Source organism: Podarcis tiliguerta, assembly GCF_965153285.1.
Source record: "Podarcis tiliguerta genome assembly, chromosome: 18".
In the NCBI taxonomy this organism is placed as follows: domain Eukaryota; kingdom Metazoa; phylum Chordata; class Lepidosauria; order Squamata; family Lacertidae; genus Podarcis; species Podarcis tiliguerta.
In genome coordinates this window covers 12,288,850-12,310,612 of record NC_139551.1, presented here as the reverse complement: position 1 = coordinate 12,310,612, position 21,763 = coordinate 12,288,850, and the positions used below count along the sequence as shown (strand labels likewise).

At 52.4% G+C, this 21,763-nt stretch overlaps 2 protein-coding genes across 3 annotated transcripts in view; both read left to right on the top strand.

The window, feature by feature from the left end:
- The window catches only part of GNG7 (G protein subunit gamma 7), a 69,241-nt gene extending 47,721 nt beyond the window's left edge, over positions 1–21,520 (top strand). For both annotated transcript variants that reach the window (XM_083422063.1, XM_083422062.1), the window contains exons 3-4: positions 17,662–17,777; positions 18,273–21,520. In XM_083422063.1, coding sequence (XP_083278189.1) covers positions 17,662–17,777; positions 18,273–18,398 — 242 coding nt within the window. In that variant the 3' untranslated portion in view covers positions 18,399–21,520. The remainder of the gene's footprint in view (positions 1–17,661; positions 17,778–18,272) is intronic.
- Positions 9,155–10,145, top strand: LOC310668273 (stathmin-like). The gene has a single exon (XM_083421300.1). The coding sequence runs from the start codon at positions 9,279–9,281 to the stop codon at positions 9,726–9,728; it is 450 nt and encodes a 149-aa protein (XP_083277426.1). The 5' UTR covers positions 9,155–9,278; the 3' UTR covers positions 9,729–10,145.
- Positions 21,521–21,763: the final 243 nt, after the last annotated feature.

The following is a 21,763-nucleotide window of genomic DNA, read 5'->3' as shown; positions in this document are numbered from 1 at the left end:
CCTTTCTGAGCAGGGGACTCTCCCTTCCCAGCTCTTCACATCTGCATCTGGGAGAGGAGGAGGAAACTGCACAGCACTTGCTCAGCATGCGGAAGACGGCAGGGTTGGGAGAGACCCCCGAGGAGTATTTCTCTCCGCCAGATATTTTGCAAGTCCCCCTTTTCCTGGCTGACTCTCAGGAGGCAAATAAACTCCCCCCCCCCTTTTTTTTTTGCAATTTTCAAAGGAATGCTGGGTGCACGGAGGACAGGCTGGAACGGTTCTATTGGCGCCTGCCTCTTTCCAGGAGCTAGGCAGCATTGCGGATGGAACAGCCCTTTACAAGGCAGCTGCAATCCTCCGCTCTTGGCACTGGGCACGGCCTGGCAGAGTCCCTGAGAAGATAGACCTGCCTGCCCAGGAATGCTGTCTCTGCCTGTGCAACATGCCTCCTGCTCTCTCGCTGCCTCTTCGCCTGTGGCTGGTGCTGGCACCCCTCTGCGTTTTCCTTCAATGGCTCTTTTGCCAGTTTGCTTCTCGCTGCCTCCATTCTGCACTGCTCTCCCCTCCAAAGAAGCAAAATTAATATTTTTTTGGCTACGATGCTGCCTGAGGTTCTGGCCTCAGCACCAAGCTGATGCCTCAGGCTGTGCTCGGCAGACGGCTCTGTTTGCAGGCCCGGTGCCAGCTTCTCCTACTCTCTCCTGTGTCCTCCTCTGCTCTGCTGCATGTTTGCAGGATGAACCCTGCCTTGTCAGCACTGCAAGGCTGCTCTCCTTGTTTGTCCTTTGACCTGGGCAGGATCAAAAGGAGTGTCCAGAGTTACGTTTGCTCCCGTTTGCCTAGCAATTCTGATTCGGTAGCTACCGGCTGTTGGACAGGGCAGAAGCTGCATTATGTCTCTGGATTCAGACCTTCTTGCTCAGTTTTGTCTGCACTGACTGCCAGCCACGGCTCTCTCCCTTTCAGATCCACGACAGCGGCAATCCTTCGGGGGATTGGTCATCACAATATTTATATTTTATTGAAAATGTTCAGTGGAGAAACGTGAAGGGGGTGGAAAACCCCCCAGAAAAAGTGCTTGAAACTGCAATGCAATGCATGGGTATAGACAGAAATAGTGCAATTATTCTGATGTGTATAAACTTATTAGCAAGTATTTGTGCTTTTTATAAATGCTTTCCAAATATCATTGTATTTATTCATACACAATCTGTGCCTAAAAGCAAGACGTCTGTATGCTGCACGTCTCTGGTGTCAGACCTCCTTTCTCAGGTATGTGTGCACTGAGCGGCAGCAATGGCTGGGTTCCAATTAACGCCTTGCTTTAAATAGGAACATATGCCGAGTAAGGCAGTGGGCCATCTAGCACTGTACTGCCCCCCGCCCTCAGTGTTTCTCAACCGTGGGTCCCCAGGTGTTGCTGAACTGCAATTCCTATCATCCCTAGCTAGCAGGGGTGTTGGGAATTGTAGTCTAACCACAACTGGGGAGCCGAGGTTGAGAAACACGGGTGGGTTTCCGGGCAGGGCAATTTCCCAGCCTGTCCTGGAGATGCCTCTGGGGATGGAACTTGCAGGCAAAGCTCTTCCTCTGATTCCGCTAAAGAGAGAGCAAGATCCCAGCCTTCTTGGTTCAGCCAGGAACGTTCCCAGGCCTGACGGGAGACTCTGGTGGGAATTGAACCCAGGGTCTCTTCCATGAAAGCACCCGCCCTAGGGCTCATTCAGACTTTTGCCACTGAATCAGAGCAAACGGCAATCAGATTCAACACGGGCTGCTGTTTGCTCCGGTTCAGGGGCAAAATTTGCATGTTCCTGTTAACGAAAAAACAAAAACAAAACCACCACTCAGACATGGCGATTGGCAGTGCGGACCTGTGCCTGCAAAAGGAGGTCTGGATGAGCCCTTAGACGTCGGATTGTGTTTGCCTCTGTCTCTCTCACCTTACCTTTGTGAAAAGGTTGTTCTGCCCCACCTATATATAAGCCAAGACTCTAAATCCCAAGGCTGTGCTTTGAGCAAAAGATTTTTGCATCATGGGGTTGGACTAGATGGCCCTCGTGGTCCCTTCCAACTCTGCAATTCTAGGATTCTATTAGAATGGGGGCCCCAAACCCCTGCAGTGCAGGAGTCGCAACAGAAGACTCCTTGGCAGGTGGCTTAAAAACCTCCAGTGAAGGAGATGCATGACCTTTTGCAGGTGAGCGGGAGTCTCTGTCTCTGCGTGTCCTCCCTCTTGGGTTGCATTTAAAGGCAGGAGGCCCCCTCCTCACCGAGAGTATCTTGCCAACCAGGCAAAGGCCAGCATGTCCCTAAGCAGCTAGCCAGGTGAGTAGGGCCCCTCTTCCACTTGCTGCCTGCTTGGGCGGCAGGGAGCCTCCCTCTGGCCAGATCCTTCCTTTGCAATCTCCCTCCTGTCTCTCTGCAGGGGCTTACTTTGCCATGCGCGTGGGTGGGGGTGCGGGGTGGAGCTGTGCCTGCCATGTGCCACCCATATATGCTTGCGTCTGCTTTGTCTCCTGAGTGACTCAGCCTCCTCTGCTCTCCTGGCTAGTTGTGCCAGGCGTCGAAGGGATTCCTTTTTGGGTCAGGCTCTGTTTCTTGCTCTTCTGCTTTGCCAAACCAGGAGGCATTCTTTCCCCACAAATAAGATTTTTTAATTGAGATTTCCCCATGAGACAATAACATTTCAGCTCCCAAAGATGCAAAACAAAGAAAAGAAACAGAAGAGGGAAAGAAGAAGGAGCAATTCATGTGAGGAGAGAAAAGAGAGAGGAAAGCAAACTGTTAGTAAGAATTACAGAAGACAAACTTCCAATTTTCCATCTGCCAGTTACATAAAATGAAAGAATGTGATTAATTTAAAACATCAGCCAGTGCGGAAATCTATCTGCTCTGCTTTCTGTTAAGGTTAAGGTGCTTCAGAATCATTCGATCCACTGTCCTGTGATATCATATATGAGTTTGTACTACTGATGAAAGGATTCTGTGGAACTGTAACAACCTTTCATGTGGACTGTTGGACTTTATGAACCGACAGGTGGAATAGACACTTTCACATATATGGACCTTATGCATAAACAGATTAGAGAATGAACTGATCCACTGGTTCTTCTACTTTTTTCGTTGAACTTTATGAGCTACTTCTGTTGAAATCTACAATTCAGTAACATGAATAGTATATCTTATTTTTTCAAACGTCTTGTGTGTTTATTGAATATCCAGAAAGGAGGGCTGCATTCTTTTCCAGTTGCTCCAGGATGGAGTTTCTCTTTCTTTCTCTCTTGGTCACAATTAGTTCTCATTGTGGCAGTTCAGTTGAATCATTAGTGAACTTTCTTGTAAAGGTGAGTTTCACTTTTCCTGAACGGGGAAGGCGTGTCTCTCTCTCTCTCTCTCTCTCTCTCTCTCTCTCTCTCTCTCTCTCTCTGTCTCTCCCTCTCTTGCAGCACTCTCTTGCATTCCTGGCATACCAATACATAGAATCACAGAGTTGGAAGGGACCCTGAGGGTCATCCAGTCCAACCCCCTGCAATGCAGGAATCACAGTTAAAGCATCCATGACAGATGGCCACCCAACTTCTGCTTAAAAACCTCCAAGGAAGGAGAGGCCACAATCTCCCAAGAGAAACCTTTTTGTGTGTGTTTTTCCCACTGCTGTTCTGGACTGCCGGGGGGGGAGGTCAGTCCCTGCCTCTCAGCCTAACCTACCTCGCAGGGCTGTTGTGAGGATTAAATGAGGATGGGGAGAACCACACACTCCACTTCAAGCCCCTTGGAGGAAAAAGGAGGGATAAAAATGCAATTATTTCCTTTGAAGGTGGTGATGGGGCCTGCATTTCTTCTGGCAGAGAAGATCATAGAATGGTAGAGTTGGAAGGGACCCTGAGGGTCATCCAGTCCAACCCCCTGCAATGCAGGAATCTCAGCTGAAGCATCCAAGACCGATGAGCACCCAACTTCTGCTTAAAAACCTCCAAAGAAGGAGAGCCCTCAACCTCCTAAGGGGGGGGGGGGGGATGAACAAGAAGGTTTCCAACTGATTGACACAAGCTTACTCCAAAGTTAATTGGCTGCATTTGCATATGAGGAGCAAAGTGCAGCCCTGTGCCTTCCTCCCATCCTTTTGGAGGTGCCCTGGTGTGTCATCACGGATGGAGGCTCCTCCTAAGTGCCAAGTGTGAGGCTACTTCTGATTCTGCTAGATCTAAATCATTGCACCCTTTTTTCCCATCCAGCCATCCAGTGGCCTCTGGTCACCTCAACTCCCCCGAAAGGTTGGTGGGGAGGAGCTGGCCTGGAGCAGCTAGGTGGACCACTGGCTCTGGCCTGGGCTGAGGAAACAGAGGCAACCAGTGGCTGCCTGTTCGCTCTGCATGGTCCACAGAGACCTGGATGATCGTGAGTTGCTAAGGTCAGGCAGGAGGAGCCCCAGGGCCCTAAGGAGAGCCACACTGGCCAACCAGAAGAAGCCCCCAAGCACGACTTGAGCAGCAGCAGCTCCCCCCCCCCCTTGCAGTCCCAGCAGCCGGTCTCGTTCGGAGGCATTCGCTGCCTCTGACTCCCAGCAGCCATCAGGGCTGGCTCCTTTGGCCTGGCGCTTGTGGGCTCCTTTGGCCCTCTGCAGGGTCTGGGGGCTGCTGGGGACCCTTCACCCCAGCACAGAGGAAGGGGCTGCTCCGCTTGCAGGGTGGATCAAAGCGGCAGGGCCCTGTGGGATGTGCAAGAGGCACCGAGTGTGTGCGTCTTGTGTGCCTCACGCCTGTCCTTTTCCACGCTGGTGATAGGGTGATGCTGTCGCTATGGGGAACCCCTTGCCAAGCTGCATTGGCTGCGTGGGCATCCCAGGGCTCCCCAGCTTAGCGGGTGCAGGTGGGTGACGTGGTTTTCTCTCCTGCGTCATCACACGGCCACCATGGCCTCCCCACTGCACCCCCCAACCTTCTTGAATGTTCTCGTACAAAGCTGCAGAAAGGACAGAAATGCTCTTGGGCAGCTGTGCCTTGCGCAAATCCCTCTTTCTTTTGCTTTCTTTGTGGCGGGGGGAGAGATGGGGGGAAAGAAAGAAAGAAAGAAAGGAGCTATTGTCTCCAGTGATTTCTGTGTCTTCCCTTGCTATGGGACTTTTGAGATTTGTGGAGCAGGGAGCAAGAGCCCCCAGGACCCTACAGGGTGTCTCTGCCCCATTCCTTCTCTCACCACTGATCACTCAAGGCAATTCCTGCCGCCAGGCGGGTGCCAAGGCTGAGAGGGGGGTCTTGTCATCTGGGCAGCCCAGGACCCCCAGTCACACAGCCCAGGCTGGTGCCCCAAGGAGGTCACTTTGGTGCTGCTGGCACAGCGATTTGGCTTCACCGCTGGAGGCACACTCCTTTGTCTTTTGAGACAGGCGGATGCCAACCACCTCACTGAGCTCTGTCATGGATCATGGAACCACAGGCAGGTCAATGTGTCCCTCTTGCTCAGCACTGCCTACTCTGGCTGACAGCAGCGCCTCGCCTGGGTCTCAGGGAGGGAGTGTCTCCCAGCCCTGCAGGAAACCAGCAAAATGGACATGAGCCTGAGAGCCATTCTCAGAACTGGGGGGGCAGAGCACATCCTGACTCGGAGCCAGCCTTTTTCTCCCTAAGTTTGACTAATCCTCTTTTAAAGCCATCCCAGTGGTGGCCTTCGCTGCCTCCTGTGGCAGGGAGTTCCACAGTTTAACTGTGCTGTGCAAAGAAGTTTATCCGCCCTGAATCTTCTGATGTTCAGGGTGTCACCAAGTTGCAGCATTACAAGAAAACTTTTCTCTCTCTGCTTCCTCCACTCCATGTATGATCTTACAAACTTCTGTCATGTTGCTGCGTCTGACCAGACACCTTGAGAAAAGCAGGGTGCCGGATTCGATGGAGCTCCCCTTGGCCCGATCCTGTGGCAGAGTTCCCCGTGCCTCACCATGTTCTGCTTTGGAGGTGCTCTGCCTCTGATGTGCAGGTGGGCCGTGTGCTGCTGCTGCTGCTGCCGCCCTCATGCCCCGTTTGCCGGCTTCCCCCGGGTTGGGCGTCTGGCTGGACACCACGGTGGGGGACCCAGGAGGCTGTGCTCAACGGAGCCCCTTTGGGCAGCGCTCAGCATAGGGCCTGTGTACTATGGGATGCCTGCTGCTGTGCCTCCTGCAGGATGCCCCTTTGCAGACCTTGAGCCGCCCAGAACTTGCAATCTGTTTCCACTGCCAGCTGCTCGGAGGAAGCTTCTCTTTGCTGCTTCTTCTCCTCTGATAGCAGAAAGCGGAGGTTGCCCTCAGATATTGTGGCTGGAGACAGACAGCACCTTCCTCTCCCGTCTCCTTGGCTGGCTCTCGGCGCTTTTCTCCCCTCCGCTCTTGCTGCTCCTCTCTGTCTGTTCAGCACATGCTGCACCAAGGCTGTAATTACGTTTCCAGAGCTTGTGAGAAAATGCTGGACTGTCTGTATATCTTCTCTCCTTTCTGCTTGCTTTCTCTCTTCTTCTTTTCTTAATCAGCAAGTATCAGTGATACAGATCTCAACAGCTTTAAAAAAGGAGGGTGCCATTGGATTAGCAATCGCCTGGCACCAGCAGTGGTGGTGGTGGTGTTTTTAATCCTTGCTTCTCTACGTTTTGACTTGCTCTCTTGGCTGCAGAAGATGGGGCTTCATTTGCAGGCAGCCAGTGATCCTGCATAAGTACGGTATATTCAGTTGAAAGGAGGTGGAAGGGGGCCGAGGGCACGGAATTCAGCTCTGCTTGCGATGAGCCAGGGCTGCCCACCCTTGGAGGCAGGATCCTGGGCTTGGTGGGCCTGCTTGGGGCCTGGCCCTCTCATTCCCGTCTCGCAAGCATGCAGTGGAGAGAAAGTGGGAGAAGCACATTTTGCAGGCAGGGCAAGCGAGGAGGACGAGCATTGCTTCATTTTTGTTCCTGAATCTGCCTTAAATGATCCTTTGGGGAAGGGCAAGGAGCTGGCCCAACCCCTTTGCTCCCCTTGTTGTTCTTGGCGGGGGGGCGGGGGATTCATCGCAGGTGAGGGTCAAGGTTCATGCTGCAGAATCTGTTTTCCCACCAGGCAGGCGGCAACAACACAGCATCCCTCCTCTCTCTCTGTGTGGAATAGTTCAGGGTGTTGGGGCGGTAAAATTCCATATGTTGCCCAGGCTGACCCCCCTCCTCCCAGGTCTGCTCTGTTCCAGCTTATCGGAAAACATCTGGCACTGCTGCGCTCCCTCCTCCCGTGACACGCCTGGGGCAACCGAATAGGCAGTCCTCAAAGGCCTTTGCTCTGTGCCAGGTGGGTCGGGGGCCACCATTTTCCAGGGCTGCCTGTTGCCCCCCACCCCAGAGACTCCTCTGTGTTTTTCCAATATTCACATGCCTTTGCAATCTCTATATCCTGCCCTGCCCTGTAACTTTGTGAGGAGCAAAAATGGTTTGACGCAGGCATGTGGAACGCTGCAGAATCCCCTGAGGGGTTTTCAGTCTGGCTCCTGAAAGGGCACCACAGCAGCCAAAACAGCCCCAGGCTCTACCCAGAACCGTGAGCCATCCTGCACTGGGTTCCTGAGTGTCTCATGGCAGCAGCCCCAAAGCTGGAGGGGCCAATCAGGGCAGAGGAGGAGGTGGCGGCGGCGGCAGTGGCCCAAGGCTAGGGGAAGCCGTGGCCTGGCTTGGCATCAGGTTGCTCCAGGTGAGCCCATGCCAGACCTGAGCTTCTCCTCTCCAGCTTTCACAGCCACAGGGCCTCGGGTTGCACTCGCATTCAGCAATCAACCAGCGGCTCAGTTCCTGGTTGTTGTGCTGTCTCAGCCTTGCCTGCAGCTCACCTGCTCCCTGAACAGGCCCGCCTTTAATTGGGTGCCAGGATTGGGAGCCTGATTTCCCACCTGTGCACAGCAGATGGAGCATCTGGCTCAGGGGTAGGCAACCTAAGGCCCGGGGACCGGATCAGGCCCAATCGCCTTCTCAGTCCGGCCCGTGGACGGTCCAGGAATCAGCGTCACACTGTTGGCTCATGCCAAGTTTGTGGTCAACCAAGACTCCTAGATCCTTTTCAGGTGAACAGATCATAGAATCATCAGAAGGGACCCCAAGTGTCATCCCGTCCAACCCTCTGTGATGCAGGAATATGGGAACAGAGCCTGCAGCCGTGGCGTTGTCAGCACCACACTCTCAGGAATGGAGCTGCCCTGCCCAGGGTCCTGTTCTCACAGTCGCCAAACACAGTTAGCACCAGGGAGCCCAGATAGACTGCCTCTGGGCCTGGAGGTTCCCTAAAGGCACAAGACGACCCAAAGCCCCCCACAGAAACTGCCACACCCATAGGATCAGGGCCCCATTGGGAGGGGGTCAGGCCTCCCCATGCACGGAGAAGCCATTTTGCACAAGCAGCTGTTACGGGGAAATCTGGGTGCGAGGCTGCTCTGCCACGCAGCTCGTCGGACTAAGTCCCTGCGGAGCAAAATGAGCGCAGCCGGAGACGGGAGCAAGATGCAGAAGATCCACGTTTATTGCGCAACAGGTTCAAGGCGAGATTGAACCCCGAGGATGGGGTGACATGAACATTTAAAACTTCCCTCCCTTACCCATGAAACAGTGCAGAAGCATCATCAATACGTCACAGTTACATCATGAATAAATCAAGAAAGGGTTGGGTTACACAGGATTAACATATGGAGGAGGGAGGGGGAATATGCAGAGTTGGGGATATGCACAGATAAAATGCTGGGACAGATTCTTCGGGCATATATAAGTATATGCCATCCCCGGAGCATTATATGGTAGCATTTAATTTGGAGAGCAAATTAAATTCCGTATCACAGCCATTTGAGGTCACAACTTGCTGCATTCTGAACTTTATTGGGAAATGACAGGCTGTTTAGAAACCGGGTTTTGCTTCATAAATAGTCCATTCATAAATGGGGACGTTGTGCCAGAGGTGGAGGGGCAGCCCCCACCATAAAAGGGGTCTCCTCTCCCTTGGGCAAGGCGGATGGAGGGTGCCGCGTTGGACAGCCATGTGCCCCCATCCTGCCCTCCCTGCGGAATCGGGCCCCTCAGGCCTCCTTGGGGCCCCGGCTGGCTGGATTCTCCCCCTCCCCCTTACGATATACGGCACTGTCCCATGCAGGACAATGAAATTGAAAAAACTACATAAAAACTGCATGACGCCTTTGTTTGCCGCTTTTGTGGGGAGCGCTGGGCGGTTAGGAGCTGAGTCTGTGTGTAGCCGCCGCAGTGACAGGAGCAGTGCTCACCTATTGAAGTTCCTGCAGCAAATTATTTTGGAATCTACTTCAGCCATGGCTTCTTCTGACATTCAGGTGAAAGAACTAGAAAAACGTGCTTCTGGACAGGCATTTGAATTGATACTTGGCCCTCCTTCAAAAGAAGCTGTTCCAGAGTTTCCCCTCTTTCCTCCAAAGAAAAAAGATCTCTCACTGGAAGAAATTCAAAGGAAGCTAGAAGCAGCAGAAGAAAGGCGCAAGTCCCATGAAGCTGAAGTGTTGAAGCAGCTAGCTGAAAAACGAGAGCATGAGAAAGAGGTGCTGCAGAAGGCAATTGAAGAAAATAACAACTTCAGCAAAATGGCAGAGGAAAAGTTGACCCACAAAATGGAAGCTATCAAAGAGAACAGAGAAGCACAAATGGCTGCTAAACTGGAGCGCTTGAGAGAGAAAGACAAGCATATTGAAGAAGTACGGAAGAACAAAGAAGGGGGGAAAGAATCTGGTGACAACGAAAGCGACTGACTTCATCCTGGAAACTGACTTTCTCCCCTTTGTCTAAATATCCAAAGACTGTATTGGCCAGTGTTTTTGTTAAGTTTCTAGAAAACTGATGTAGAGCTGTATAGTTAGATCCAACTGTACACATGCTTTGGGGAGCTAGAGGGGAGCCCTTTTCATGTTCACTCTTTTTCTAAAATGTTGTCTTTCCAGTGTAGCTATCTTGTTGCATTTCTTCTATTCCAGTGCATTTGTTCCTGGATTGATGGCTAGTGCTGTATTCAGCTCTGACATATTTGTGAAAGAAATATGTAGTGTAATGCTCATGCTGAATCTGTTACACTTCAGAATCTGTCGGTTTTAAACATATTACTGTAACCAAGTGACTTAATAAAAGCTGCACAGTGCTGTTAAAAAAAAAAAAAAATAAAAAAATAAAAACTGCATGAAACTACCACAAAACTACATAAAAACTGCATAAAACCACCACAAAACTACATAAAACCACATTAAAACTACATAAAACATTCAAAAACCCCTAAAAACTCTAAAACCCCATTTTAAAATACACTATGCTGTAGAAACCCTTTGGCTCTGGGGGGCTTGGACCCCTGGTCAACCTTGGCTTTCTTGGCCGCTGCAGGTGCCTGGGGGGGCCCTCGTCCTCGGCCCCCCGTCTTGCTTTCCTTAGACACAGCTTTCCAGGGGGCACCGGGTGTGTTTGCCGCGAGGGCCTTGGAAGATATCTGTTTCTTGAGGATTTGGGCCTCTTCCTCCCCCCCCCCCCGGGGGACCTTTTTCCCTTGGGCTTCGCTGGACGTTTGCCTGGATCCTGCGAGGTGGGAGAGAGAGGGGAAGGGGCTCAGCTCGCAGAATGGCAGAGTTGGAAGAGACCCTGAGGGCCATCCAGCCCTGCCAGTGTGAAGCCATGCTGGACCTGCTTAGCTCTGCAAATGTGCCAGCAGCCTTATTGATGCACACAAGTCACCACAGTGGCCCTTGAGGCTCTGAATCTCGGAGCCAAAGATTCCTGCATTGCAGGGGGTGGACTGGATGACCCTGGGGGTCCCCTTCCAACTCTACACTATGGAGAAGCAATGAAGGAGTTCCCCACTTCCTTGGGTGCAAGCTAAACTGAGATCCAAATGCAAACATTTGTTCCTTCAGGCCAGGGATGGGGTACACTCTCAAGGGCCAGATGCGGCCCTCCATGACTTACTGCCTGGCCCTCAAAAGGCTCTGCCAGTGCTTTTGCCCTTGGACAATTGCCTCTCATTTTGAGGAGGGGTGAGTGTGCGTCACCTGCTAACCAAAGGCAGCCCTGACATTTGCCACTCCTTCGCCTCCACCACTGGCCCCTGGAAGGTTGTGCAGATGGGCGTGCGGCCCCCGGGACGGAAAGCCTTCTGACTGAAAGGGGACCTGGACTGTGCAGGAGGCGAGGCGGCTCCATGGCAGCATCTCGGCGGCCTGAGGCCGGTTCTGGATGCTGCTCTTTGGAAGAAATTCAGAGGAGGGCAAAGAAAAACAATCAGAGATAAGTGGGGAGACAGAGGAAGCCCCTGGAGGAAAGTGTGAAGGAGCTTGCAGAGAGAGGTTCAGCTTGGAGGGGCGGAGGCAGAGAGTTAAGACCTCAGCAGGCTTTGAGGCCCAGCTGTTAGAGAACCAGAGTTGGGAGGGGTCCCCAGAGGTCATCCAGCCCAGCCCCCTGCAATGCAGGACTCTCAGATAAAGCATCCCTGACAGATGGCCACCCAAGCTCTGCTTAGAAACCTCCAAGGAAGGAGAGGCCCCCCCCCATCTTCTCAGGGACCCATTCCAGACAGAAAGGGCTTCCTCGTTCTCAGCTGGATTAGTGACCCCCACTCTGGCCCCTTCTGCCCCATTATTGCCCTTATTAACCATTATTAACCTTATTAACCATTGCCCTTATTCTCCTGCCTCCGTCCATGGAGGCACCAGCCCCCTGCAACCACAGAGCCAGGGGTGGTTGTGGCCCTTCCTCCTTACCTCCCAGCCTCGCTTTCTCCTCAGGAACCTTGGCCGCTTTCTTTGGTGTGGGCGCTGTTTTCCCCTCCGAGTGCTTTTGCGGGCTCTTCTTCCCCCTGGCATACGCTGGGCCCAGCTGGAGGCGTTGGGACACAAGAAAGGACATTTAAGAGCAGGGAGAGAAAAGGCTCCCTCTCCCCAGGAGTTCTGGGGTGTGTGGGGGGGTCTTTCTGAGCTCTCAGGGCAGATTCCACAGAGACGTTTGGCTCTAAATCAGTGTTTCCCAAACCTGGGTCTCCTGCTGCTGTTGGACTACAACTCCCATCATCCCTAGCTAGCAGGAGCCTGTCTTCACATGCAAGGGAAGCCCCAAACTCACTGAGGGTCAGAGATCCCTCAGCTCCCATCAGCTGATTCAGCTGACCAGTCGAAGCCATCCTGGGATTGTGGCCGCTGTCGCCTGCTGACAGCTTCTAAAAGGCGGGAGCTGAGTGCAGGCGGGGGGGGGGGCTCAGAAGGAGCAGGACATGTCCCCCACCAGATACCACCCCTCCACTAACCCCCTCCAGCCCCTTCCCCTCACCTTGAATCTCCCTGTGGCCCCCAGTGCGGAAGAGTTTTGTGGCCGGATGAGCCAGTCCCTTTCCAGGCCTCTGGCCAGGGCCATCTTCCGGCCGTACTTCAGGCGGATGGGTTCCACCCCGGGGCAGGTGCCCAGGATGTAGCGCTTGTTCGGGGACAATCTAGATGCGAGGCTGCTCCGTCCCCCAGCTGGTCGGGCAGAGCCCGCGGGTCCCTGCGGAATAAAGGAAGGAGTCCAGCCAACCGGAGCAAATAGCTGTAGACCAAAGTTTATTGCGCAATAGGTTCAAAAGCAAATTTGAACCCCGAGGATGGGGTGACAAAGACTTTTAAAACTTTCCCACCACATCCCAGAATACAGTTTGAAGGGGAGGGGTTAACCTTGGCAAACATGTCCAGACAAGTCCTTGGTACAAGATTAGCGTAAGCAGACATGGCGGGGCAAGACTCAGGTATAAGATGAGCATAGACAAATATGTCTTAAGTGCCCACCACCCAAAAGTACAATAGGAGTTCCTTTGCATGTCTGGAGCCTGAGGCGAGTCAAGTGATGAGATTTGGCTTCCTTTGGCTAACAATGAGCCCAGCAATTGTCACCTCTGGGAACTTCCTGGATTCCTTTTTCAAGGGGAAAATAGCTTTGGAATGGGGGGAACTGGGAAAGGAGATGATTTTATATTAATTTTAAAGCTGGGGGGCTTCCCTGAGCTGTCAAGTTGGAAGGATATATTCAGGCATAATATTTGTAATATTTAACTTTAAAGATGTCCCCCCCCCCCGTCATTTCCGTAACACGCTTTATGGCCACGACAGAGACCCCCTTGCGCTCATTCAGGGTCTTCACCGCCTCCATCCCCATGGTCAGCGTGGACGGGTTCTGCGCCTTGCGGCGGTTCAGGGGGGCCAGGGGGCCGGCCAGCGAGGCAGAGGACTTGGCTGCAGAGGCAAGAGGAGGAGCGCATTTGCCAGGCACCCTGCAACCGCCCCACCCTCCCTTAAGGACCACTGTCCCCCTGGGCAAGCATTTCCCCTCAGAGCCGTCCAGTGGTGGGACTCGGTCCCGCGGGCGACTTTGCGGCGCCCCCACCTGGAACGCTGCAGACTCGGCAGAGAGGGGCACCTGTGGGCAGCCATTGCCCCTGCGGCTGTTGCTGCCTCCTGCGCGTCCATCAAGGGGCGCATGAAGAGGCCCCACTTCCACCTCCCCAGTCCAAAGGGGCTTTGCCCCCACATGGGAAGCGGCTGGGGCTTTGGACCTACCCAGCGTCGACACAAGTGGCCACCACCCCTGAGCTGCTCTGGCTAGTGGGGGCCACTTTGGGGCCCCCCTCCCGCAGTGCTGCCACATTGTCCAGCCCCCACCAAATTCCTGTAGCTGAGTCCCAGAGTCAGTGGAGCCCCCAGCCCTGCAAGGGAAGACCTCCACCTGCAGCATGGGCAGGTTCTGGGCTCAGGTGGAGACACCACCTGCAAAGATTACTCGCATGTAAGCCTTCCCTCTGTTTTAAGAGTTCTAAGGTGCCAGAAATAAAATGAATGTTTGCAAGTACACAAGGTAAAACACACACAAATATAACCCAGTCAGATGGGCGGACTGTAAATAATAAAATTATTATTATTATTTCTAAAATAGAACAGGGGAGCAATCCAGAAATCATCTTCACACTTAAGGACCCCAAGAGAATAGCTTGGAAACACCTCTCCCAAAGGTTCTTTTCACTTACAAATCCTTCCAATCCAGTCAAAAGAGCACATTTTGTGTGTGAATAGGGCAGGTTTCAGAAACCATTTCAAAAATGTCCCAGACTGGCCAGGATAAGGCAACCTGCCAGCATTATCAGATCTTCTGACAAACCCTCACAAGCCACACTCTCAGAGTTCTGCTGCAGATGCACAATTCGGTGTGGTGCTTTTGGGTGGTCTTTGGCTAAGGGGCGGGGCAGTCCCTAAAATCTTTCAAAACTGCCACACACCTTCGCTGGGGGTCATATCTTTTGAATAACACCTACAAGGACTCCTGGGAGGACAGGGGGCTGAGGACCCCCTGCTTTCTTTCTGGGTGCCTTAAGAGATCCTCTCCTTCACCCCCCCTCAAGTGCTCCCAGGCCAAGGGACCGGCTCCCTCCTCCCGGGAGAGAAGCCTCCAGGTTTCGCTGGAGAAAGCTCCAAAACCAGCACTCCCAGTCTGAACTGGAGGAACTCGGCTCTCTTGGGGCACCTACCTGCTGACAACGCCTCCAATGCAAGCAGCTGCCTCTCCTTTGCTCCTGAAAGCTTCTTTCAGCTAAGCCCCTTGCTAATGTTGGCTTTTTGCAGTATGGTAGCGCTGCAGAGAGCTTGCTGGGGAGACCATGCATTAAAAAGGGACTCAAAAATAACTTCAACAAGGTTTTAATAACAAAAACAAAAACTCCTTTTACACTAAAGATAACAACAACAAACCAGACCCACCCACCAACCCACCCCCCAGGGTAATGGGAGAGGAGCTAGGTGCTGCTCCTTATATACTAGACCCAATTGCTGACACAGCTTGATGAACACAACTCAGCAGCACCTGCTATGTTTCACAGCTGTAAAGCTGGGTCTCGTTATTTTGCTCTGGCCCCTTAAAGACATACACATTGGGTGGAACAATGATGAACCTTTACATTTAAAAAAACCCATTCAACATTTCCCCTGCGGTTCATCATTGTGGAACAAAAACATAAAGCATATTTCTTACATGTCTTTCATGTGTAACCCTTGGAAGTGCTTTTGTAAAAATGTCCGCAATTTGATTATCACCTGGAACATATTCGAATACAATCATTTCATCAGCAATTAGTTTCTTTACAAATTCTAAACGTAATCTTAAGACTCTAGTGCGCTGCGTATTGGTCTCTGAACACAGGATAGCGAGTCCGCTCTGGGAATCAAGGTAAACTTTTACTGGTAGTGTTACTTTCATCTGTAGGTCTGCAAATACTTGCAGATACCATTCCACATCACGAGTGGCCTGAACGCATGCACATAATTCACTCTCTGTTGTGGAGAGACAAATAATGGTTTGTGTCTGCGACTTCCATTCAAAAGGACAACCGTTATAACAAAACACCATACCAGACACACCCCTGCAATTATTTTGTTCCACTGCATGAGATGCATCGCAGAAAATTTCAAAACCTTTGTCAATACTTGATGTAAACTGCAACCTATAATGTTTGGTATGTTTGAGGTACATTACTACTCTCTTAAGAGCAGAGAAACATTGCGTAGTGGGCTTTTCCACAAATTTTGCCAGAAAGTGAAAGGCATAAGTTATATCTGGTCTTGAGATTCTTTGAATGAAATTTAGCTTGCCTATAGCAGAACGATACAAAGTTTTGTTAAGAAATGGCTTATCTTCACCTGTAAAGGTAAAACCACACACCATAGGTGTTTCCTTCCCATTTGCATTTTCTAAACATAGCATTTCAACAAGATCATCAATTTTTGCAGTTTGATGAACCAGAAAAGATCCATTTTTGCTTTTCTCAATTTGCATGGATAAGTAATTTTTAGCTATGCCTAATTCCACCTCATCAAATTTCTTCTGTAACTGTGATACTACTTGTTCATATTCCTGTTTAGTTTTTGTAGAAACTAACACGTCATCTACATACACACATATCTTAGTTACAGAGTTTGCCCTTTCCTTTATGAACACACAATTGTCCGCCTTTCCTTGTGAAAAACCAATATCCAGCAATTCTTTTGCTAAAGTTTGGTGCCAATTTCTCCCACTTTGGTGCAGACCATAAAGGGATTTATTTAATTTGCATACCAAACCTTCAGCGGCGTCTATGCCTTCAGGAACACGCATAAAAATTTGTTGAAAACCTCTAGCGACTAATCTTGCCTTGTACCTTACAACTTCATTTTTGGCATTCATTTTAGCTCTATAAACCCATTTTGAATCTATAAGTCTCATATCTGGGGTTTGTGGTACAAGAGACTAGGTGTTATGCTCTTTTAAAGAAGCTATCTCAGAGTCCATAGCTTTATACCAATTTACAGCTTGGTGCTTAGGTAAATTCTGAACATCATTGTAGCTTTTTGGCTACAATCTAATTTAAAGTTAGATTGAGTTAAGATAATCTATAGAACAAAAATTGAGAAAGAGGGAAAAGATTTGCTGAATTAGCATTTGAACTAGAATACAAAAAAGGGAGGTGTGAGGAAGTCGAGGAAACAAGTAAATGAAAGATAATGATACGGAATTTGGATGTGTGTGTTTTTTCTTTTTATTGTGTATTGTTCTTTTTTCTTTTTCTTTTCTTTTTCTTTTCTTTTTTTATATATTGTTTGTTAACTTTTTCATCGTTTCTTTTTTCTTTTACACTTTCTTCTGTAACTATAAAACTTTTAATAAATATCTTTTTAAAAAAAAGATAATTCTCCCATAGAGCTTATACCCTGCTGAAATCCCCTCGGTGCAGAAAGCTGTTCAAGGCGCAGGAACCCGGAAACAGAAATGAGAGAGCAATCTGAATCCAAGCAGGGGTTGGGGTGTCGCAGGTCTGGGGCAGAATCCTTACACCCTGGGGGGGGGGGAGCAGCATTGCTTTCTGTACAGCTTGACTCTGTGCAAGCTTCTCAAACACGTCTTTCTCCTGGGACACTGCAGAGCCACCCTTTGCCTGGATTTATTCCTGCTGGGCGGAACCACTTTGAGTCTCGGTTCCCATGGACTGCTCCTTAGCACTGTCTCTGTACTTCAGGGAGGGGTGGGGTGGGCAATAATGTTATTGTAAAAAGGGGGAAAGGGAAGAGGCCTCCCTCTTATTGATTGATTGATTGATTGATTGACTGACTGACTGACTGACTGACTGACTGATTGGTTGACTGAGTTCACTTACATGCTGGGTAGCTCAGTCTGGAGAGCAGGAGACCCTTAATCTCAGGGTTGTGAGTTCAAGCCCCACATTGGGTGAAAAGATTCCTGCGTTGCAGAGGGTTGAGCTAGATGACCCCTGGGGTCCCTTCCAACCCTACAATTCACAGTCATTTTCCCACAATGAGCTGTGCTCAAAACCGCTTATAGCAAACATCCAAAACACAGAAACACAGAGCATGAGAAGTACAAGTATACAAAATGCAGAGCATGTCAGAAGATTAAGAAATGACAAACGTAGCATAGCATTCTCCTTTGAAGCAAATTGTGCCTTCTAGATTTGTTTCAGATTGATAGCCTGTATTTTAAGAAAGGGAAGGTCAATATTTAAGTTTAAAGATACATTAGCAGGAGATGCCTGAGCTGCTCTTGCTCACCTGGGCGGCGCCCTGAGAGGCAGGAGCAGGAGGGGAGTGGGTCACTCTAGGAAAGAAGGAAGCCCCACGTGCTTTTCCTCTCCTTTCCCCCTGGCAGCATTCCAGGCGCTGGCGCAGAGCCCATGGCAGACCATGTCGACCACTAACAACATCGCCCAGGCACGGAAGCTGGTGGAGCAGCTGCGGATCGAGGCCGGGATCGAGAGGATAAAGGTGCGCCAGGAAAGAGGAGCCCCCCCCCCAAGCACACCCCCACAGGGTCCTGCAAAGCTCTCCCGGGGGCAGGGGGCGTCCTGGGCTGTCCAGACTACTTACGCACCCCACTCCTCATGCAAGAGAAAGAGCCCCCCCCCGCATCTTCTCTGGCCAATCACTCTGGCAATGGGGGGCTGAGTGTATCTGCCCACCCTTCTTGTCCGGGGTCTCGGGGAGCCTCTCTTGGGGTCTGGCTCCCAGAAGAGACCTTGGGACAGAAATAAAACTCTGGCTCCCAAACCCCATTGCTGCAAGGTCTCCAAAGGAAGACGAGGAGGACAGGAAGAGAGGGGGCGGGGGGGCATGGAGGGACCCCTGCTAAGCGTGGAGCTGAAACACAGCTCCCGTCTTGCCCTTCAGTGTTTCCTTCCTTGGTTCATGGTTCTCCTGAGATTAGTCCAGACCTGATCCTGCTGCTGCTCTCATTCCTCTCTCTCCTTCTTCCCCACTCAGGTCTCCAAAGCCTCCTCGGAGCTCATGAATTACTGCGAGCAGCAGGCCAGGAACGACCCTCTGCTGGTGGGCGTCCCAGCCTCTGAGAACCCCTTCAAGGATAAGAAGCCCTGCACCATCCTATAGCCTGCCCCTGCCTGGCCGGTCTCTCGGCGGCACTGGACACCCGAGGCGTGCCGGGGCAGAGGGGGCTCATCAGGGTGCAGGCTGCACTAAGCCCAGGTCCGATTCTGACCCCCAGGGGATCCCAGTCCCGGGAACAAAGTTGGTGCTTGGGGGAGGCGGGCATGCCCTTTTGGAAACCGCCCTGATGTCCGTCCGGTGGGCTGGGGTCAGCCTGGACGCCAAAGTTCCCCACTTTGGCCCTTGGCAGGTGAGACCAGAGGTGTGGCTCTGTGGGAGATGGGCTCTCTGCACGCGCGTCTGCGCACTGTGCCCCTTTGCAAATGACCCACCCTGGAGTCCTTGGTTCAAAAGCCTCACAGGAGCAGTGGGGAGAAGGCAGGAACCATGACCCGGCCCCCGCCTTTCCCCAAGGTGGCTCCTGCCTTGGAAGTGCCACGGACCCCCTGCAGAATCCCTGACAGGGCTGGGTGGGGGGCCAGGGGGCGCCTTCCTGTCCCCACGGAGGAGGAGAGTCTCCCTTCCTTGGGGAGCAGACCCCCTCCTGTGCACCCCTCCTAACCTGAGCCCCTCGCCCTGCTAGGGCTGCGTCTCCCTGCATGAGTCCCCCATCAACAACTCCCTCGAAGGAGAGAGCGAAAGGCTCCTTCCTCGATGTGGGGGGAGCAGAAAGTGGGCATCTTCCTGCCCCCCACCTGGCAAGGGAGAAAGGAGGTTCTCTCCTTGGGGGAAGAGCGGAGGGGACTCTGCAGACGACAGCCCTGCAGGAAGAGGCCGAAGGTGGCCTGTCTCAGGGGGATGGGGGGCAGGCCGTGGGACCCCACAGCCCAGGCAACTGTTCCTGAAGGAGGGAGGGGGAGAGAGAGATTGGAAAGGCCCCGTCCCAAAGCCCCTTGCCCCTCGCTCTGCCCTGGCATCCAGGCCCCGGGGGGGGGGTCCATCCAAGCCAGCAGGTTTGCTCTCGGATGCCCCCAAGGGAAGGAGGCCTCATTTGGCAGTCGGTCCCTGCTGTCCTTGGGAAAGAAAAATGGAGGGGCCACAGTGGAAGGGAGGGGGCAGAAGGAGCTCTGCTTTGCTCCTTTCCCTCCTGGGGTATTTGGAGGAGTGGGGTTGACACGCCCCCCCCCCCGCATGGCGTGGTGTGTCCTCTGCAGAGAGAGTTTGGCGGAAAGGGACACCCCCTAAAGCCCCCCCCCAACCCTGTGGCGTCTGCGTTCTCCCCCTTGTCACACATTGAGCCAGATGGGGGGGGTCCAAAGGGGTGCCCCTGCTGCTCTGTCCCATTCCTTCCTTCCCTTCCTCGCCAGGGGGGTGGCCTTGCTGTGACTCAAGCAGCCCCCCACCCCCAGATTTTTTCAGCCTTCCCTGGGCATTTCTTCCTCCTCCTGCTGGGCTGCTGACCCCTGAGAGTTGACCCCAGCCATTTCCCCTTTGCTTTCTACCCCAGCGCTCTCAAGCCCTCTCTGGACCTTTTGGGGTGGGTCCCCAGAGCAAGACATAGGCGCATGCACACCACAAAAGCAGCAAATGTGGCCCCTTTCTGCTGTCCTTTGGCCTGGGGGAGTCTTGTTCTTTTCTCTGGTTCCACCCTCAAGTGGCCTCCCTCCTGCTGAGCTCTTGCAGGCCTCCCCCCCCCCCAAAATCACCTTCTCTCTGCTGTCTCTCTCTGCCCACCCCACAGCCAACCAGCATCACAAACCATGGAGCAAGGCCTAGGGCAGAGTGGGAGCTCCCCCACATACCCACATGGTTGGAGCAGGAGGGGTCCTGGGGGGCCAGACCCTGAGAGCAGGATGGGGAGTGAGGGAGGGGTGTGGTTCACCTATAGGGTGAGGGGCAGGCTGTGCCACGGCTATGGTGGCTCAAGGGCGGGGGGGGCACCCCTGCCACATCCAATGGCCCCATCCTGCCAGGGTCCCTAGGAGGAGCTGCTTCCCATGGAGGAGGCAGGGGGGTCGGGGCTCCCCACTTCTGACCTCTGTGGGGAGGGGGAGCCCTCTGCATTTGGGGGAAGGCAATGGGAGTCCAGAAGGACCCCCCCCCTTTAATAGGAAAAGAAATCTTCTTGTGGGTGGCTGTGACTCGTGGTTGCTTTTTCCTGGCTGCATCCCAGGGCAGACTGGCGCTGCTGCTTGTAGCTGTCTGCATCTCTTTGGCGAGGGGGGGCTTGCTCCTCCTAGGGGGTCCGCACAGTCCTAGGGGAGCACCGGCCCTCCCTTCCCAGCCCTTGCCCAAAACTGGGAGGGAGCAAGAGAGGGGAGACCCCGGGAGCCCCGGAAAAAGCCATGGCAGGTGCGCCAACCCTCCTCTCCCCTGGGGGGCACTTTAACCCCTTGCTTGCCAGCCAGAGAGTGTCTGCTCCCTGCCCCTCTCCACCTGCTTGCCCAGGGCCATTGCTGCACCAAAGAGGGGGTTTGGGCAGCTGGGCTGGGGGGCAAGAGAGAGACGCCCCAGGGCCGCCTCCTCCTCGGCAACCCCCTCCCCACCCAGCTCTCCTGCCCCTCGCTTGCAAGCTCTTCCTTCTGCGCTGCTCCAGTTGAAGGAGGAGGGGGCACGGCTGTCCTGTCCCAGCACCCCACTCCGAAGCAGGGGGAACCCCCTAAAACCCACATCTCTTCTCCGGAGATCCAGGCCTTACGTCCCCCTGACTCTCCAAAGGTGCCAATTTGCCCCCTTCTCTCTTTTTGCCAAACTGATGAAATAAGTACTTTCCGAGGTTCTCTTTTTAATTTAACAAGCTTAAAATGCATTGATTTCAGAGGTGGTTTTTCTTTTTTGAGAAGAAAAAAAGATTGCCTGCCACACAGGTGTTTTGTGCTTTTGAATTCTTTCTCCAATTCCTTGTTCTTATTTGCCAAATCCTGATATTGTTGCCAAAAGCAAATCGAGATTTGTAAAGATTGTATTTTTAGGGAAGTGAAAACCCGTGTCTGTAACGTAGGCTTGATCATCTCTCTCCTCCTTGGTTTCCTTTCACTTTTTGCCAAGCCCTTCATCATTCTTTTCTTCCTGTGTGCCATAGACCAGTTTCTTTCCTCGCACAGTGTTTAATATTTTGTGGAATTGCTGTTTAAAACAATAAGGATATTGATCACACAACGAATTAAAAACTCACTTTTGCTGGAGCGTCTTGTCTCTGCCCTTATTCCAAGGGGGGGGGGGCTCTGAAAACTTCAGTTTGGGGGCCTGTCCACACCTCCCCTCTCCCCATCCTCTGTGCATCCTCCAATTCCCCTGGGGAAATCCGAGCTGAATCCAGAGTTGGGAGAATAAACTCAAGAAGACATCTGCTCCTCTTTAAAAAGGCTCCATCCTGCTTTCCATTGGCTCCTTGCTGCATTTCCACACCCCCACCTTGCGGGTGTTTC

Bases quoted from the DNA above. Each gene is read 5' to 3' on its own strand.
- LOC310668273 (XM_083421300.1), top strand. From the start codon at position 9,279: ATGGCTTCTTCTGACATTCAGGTGAAAGAACTAGAAAAACGTGCTTCT.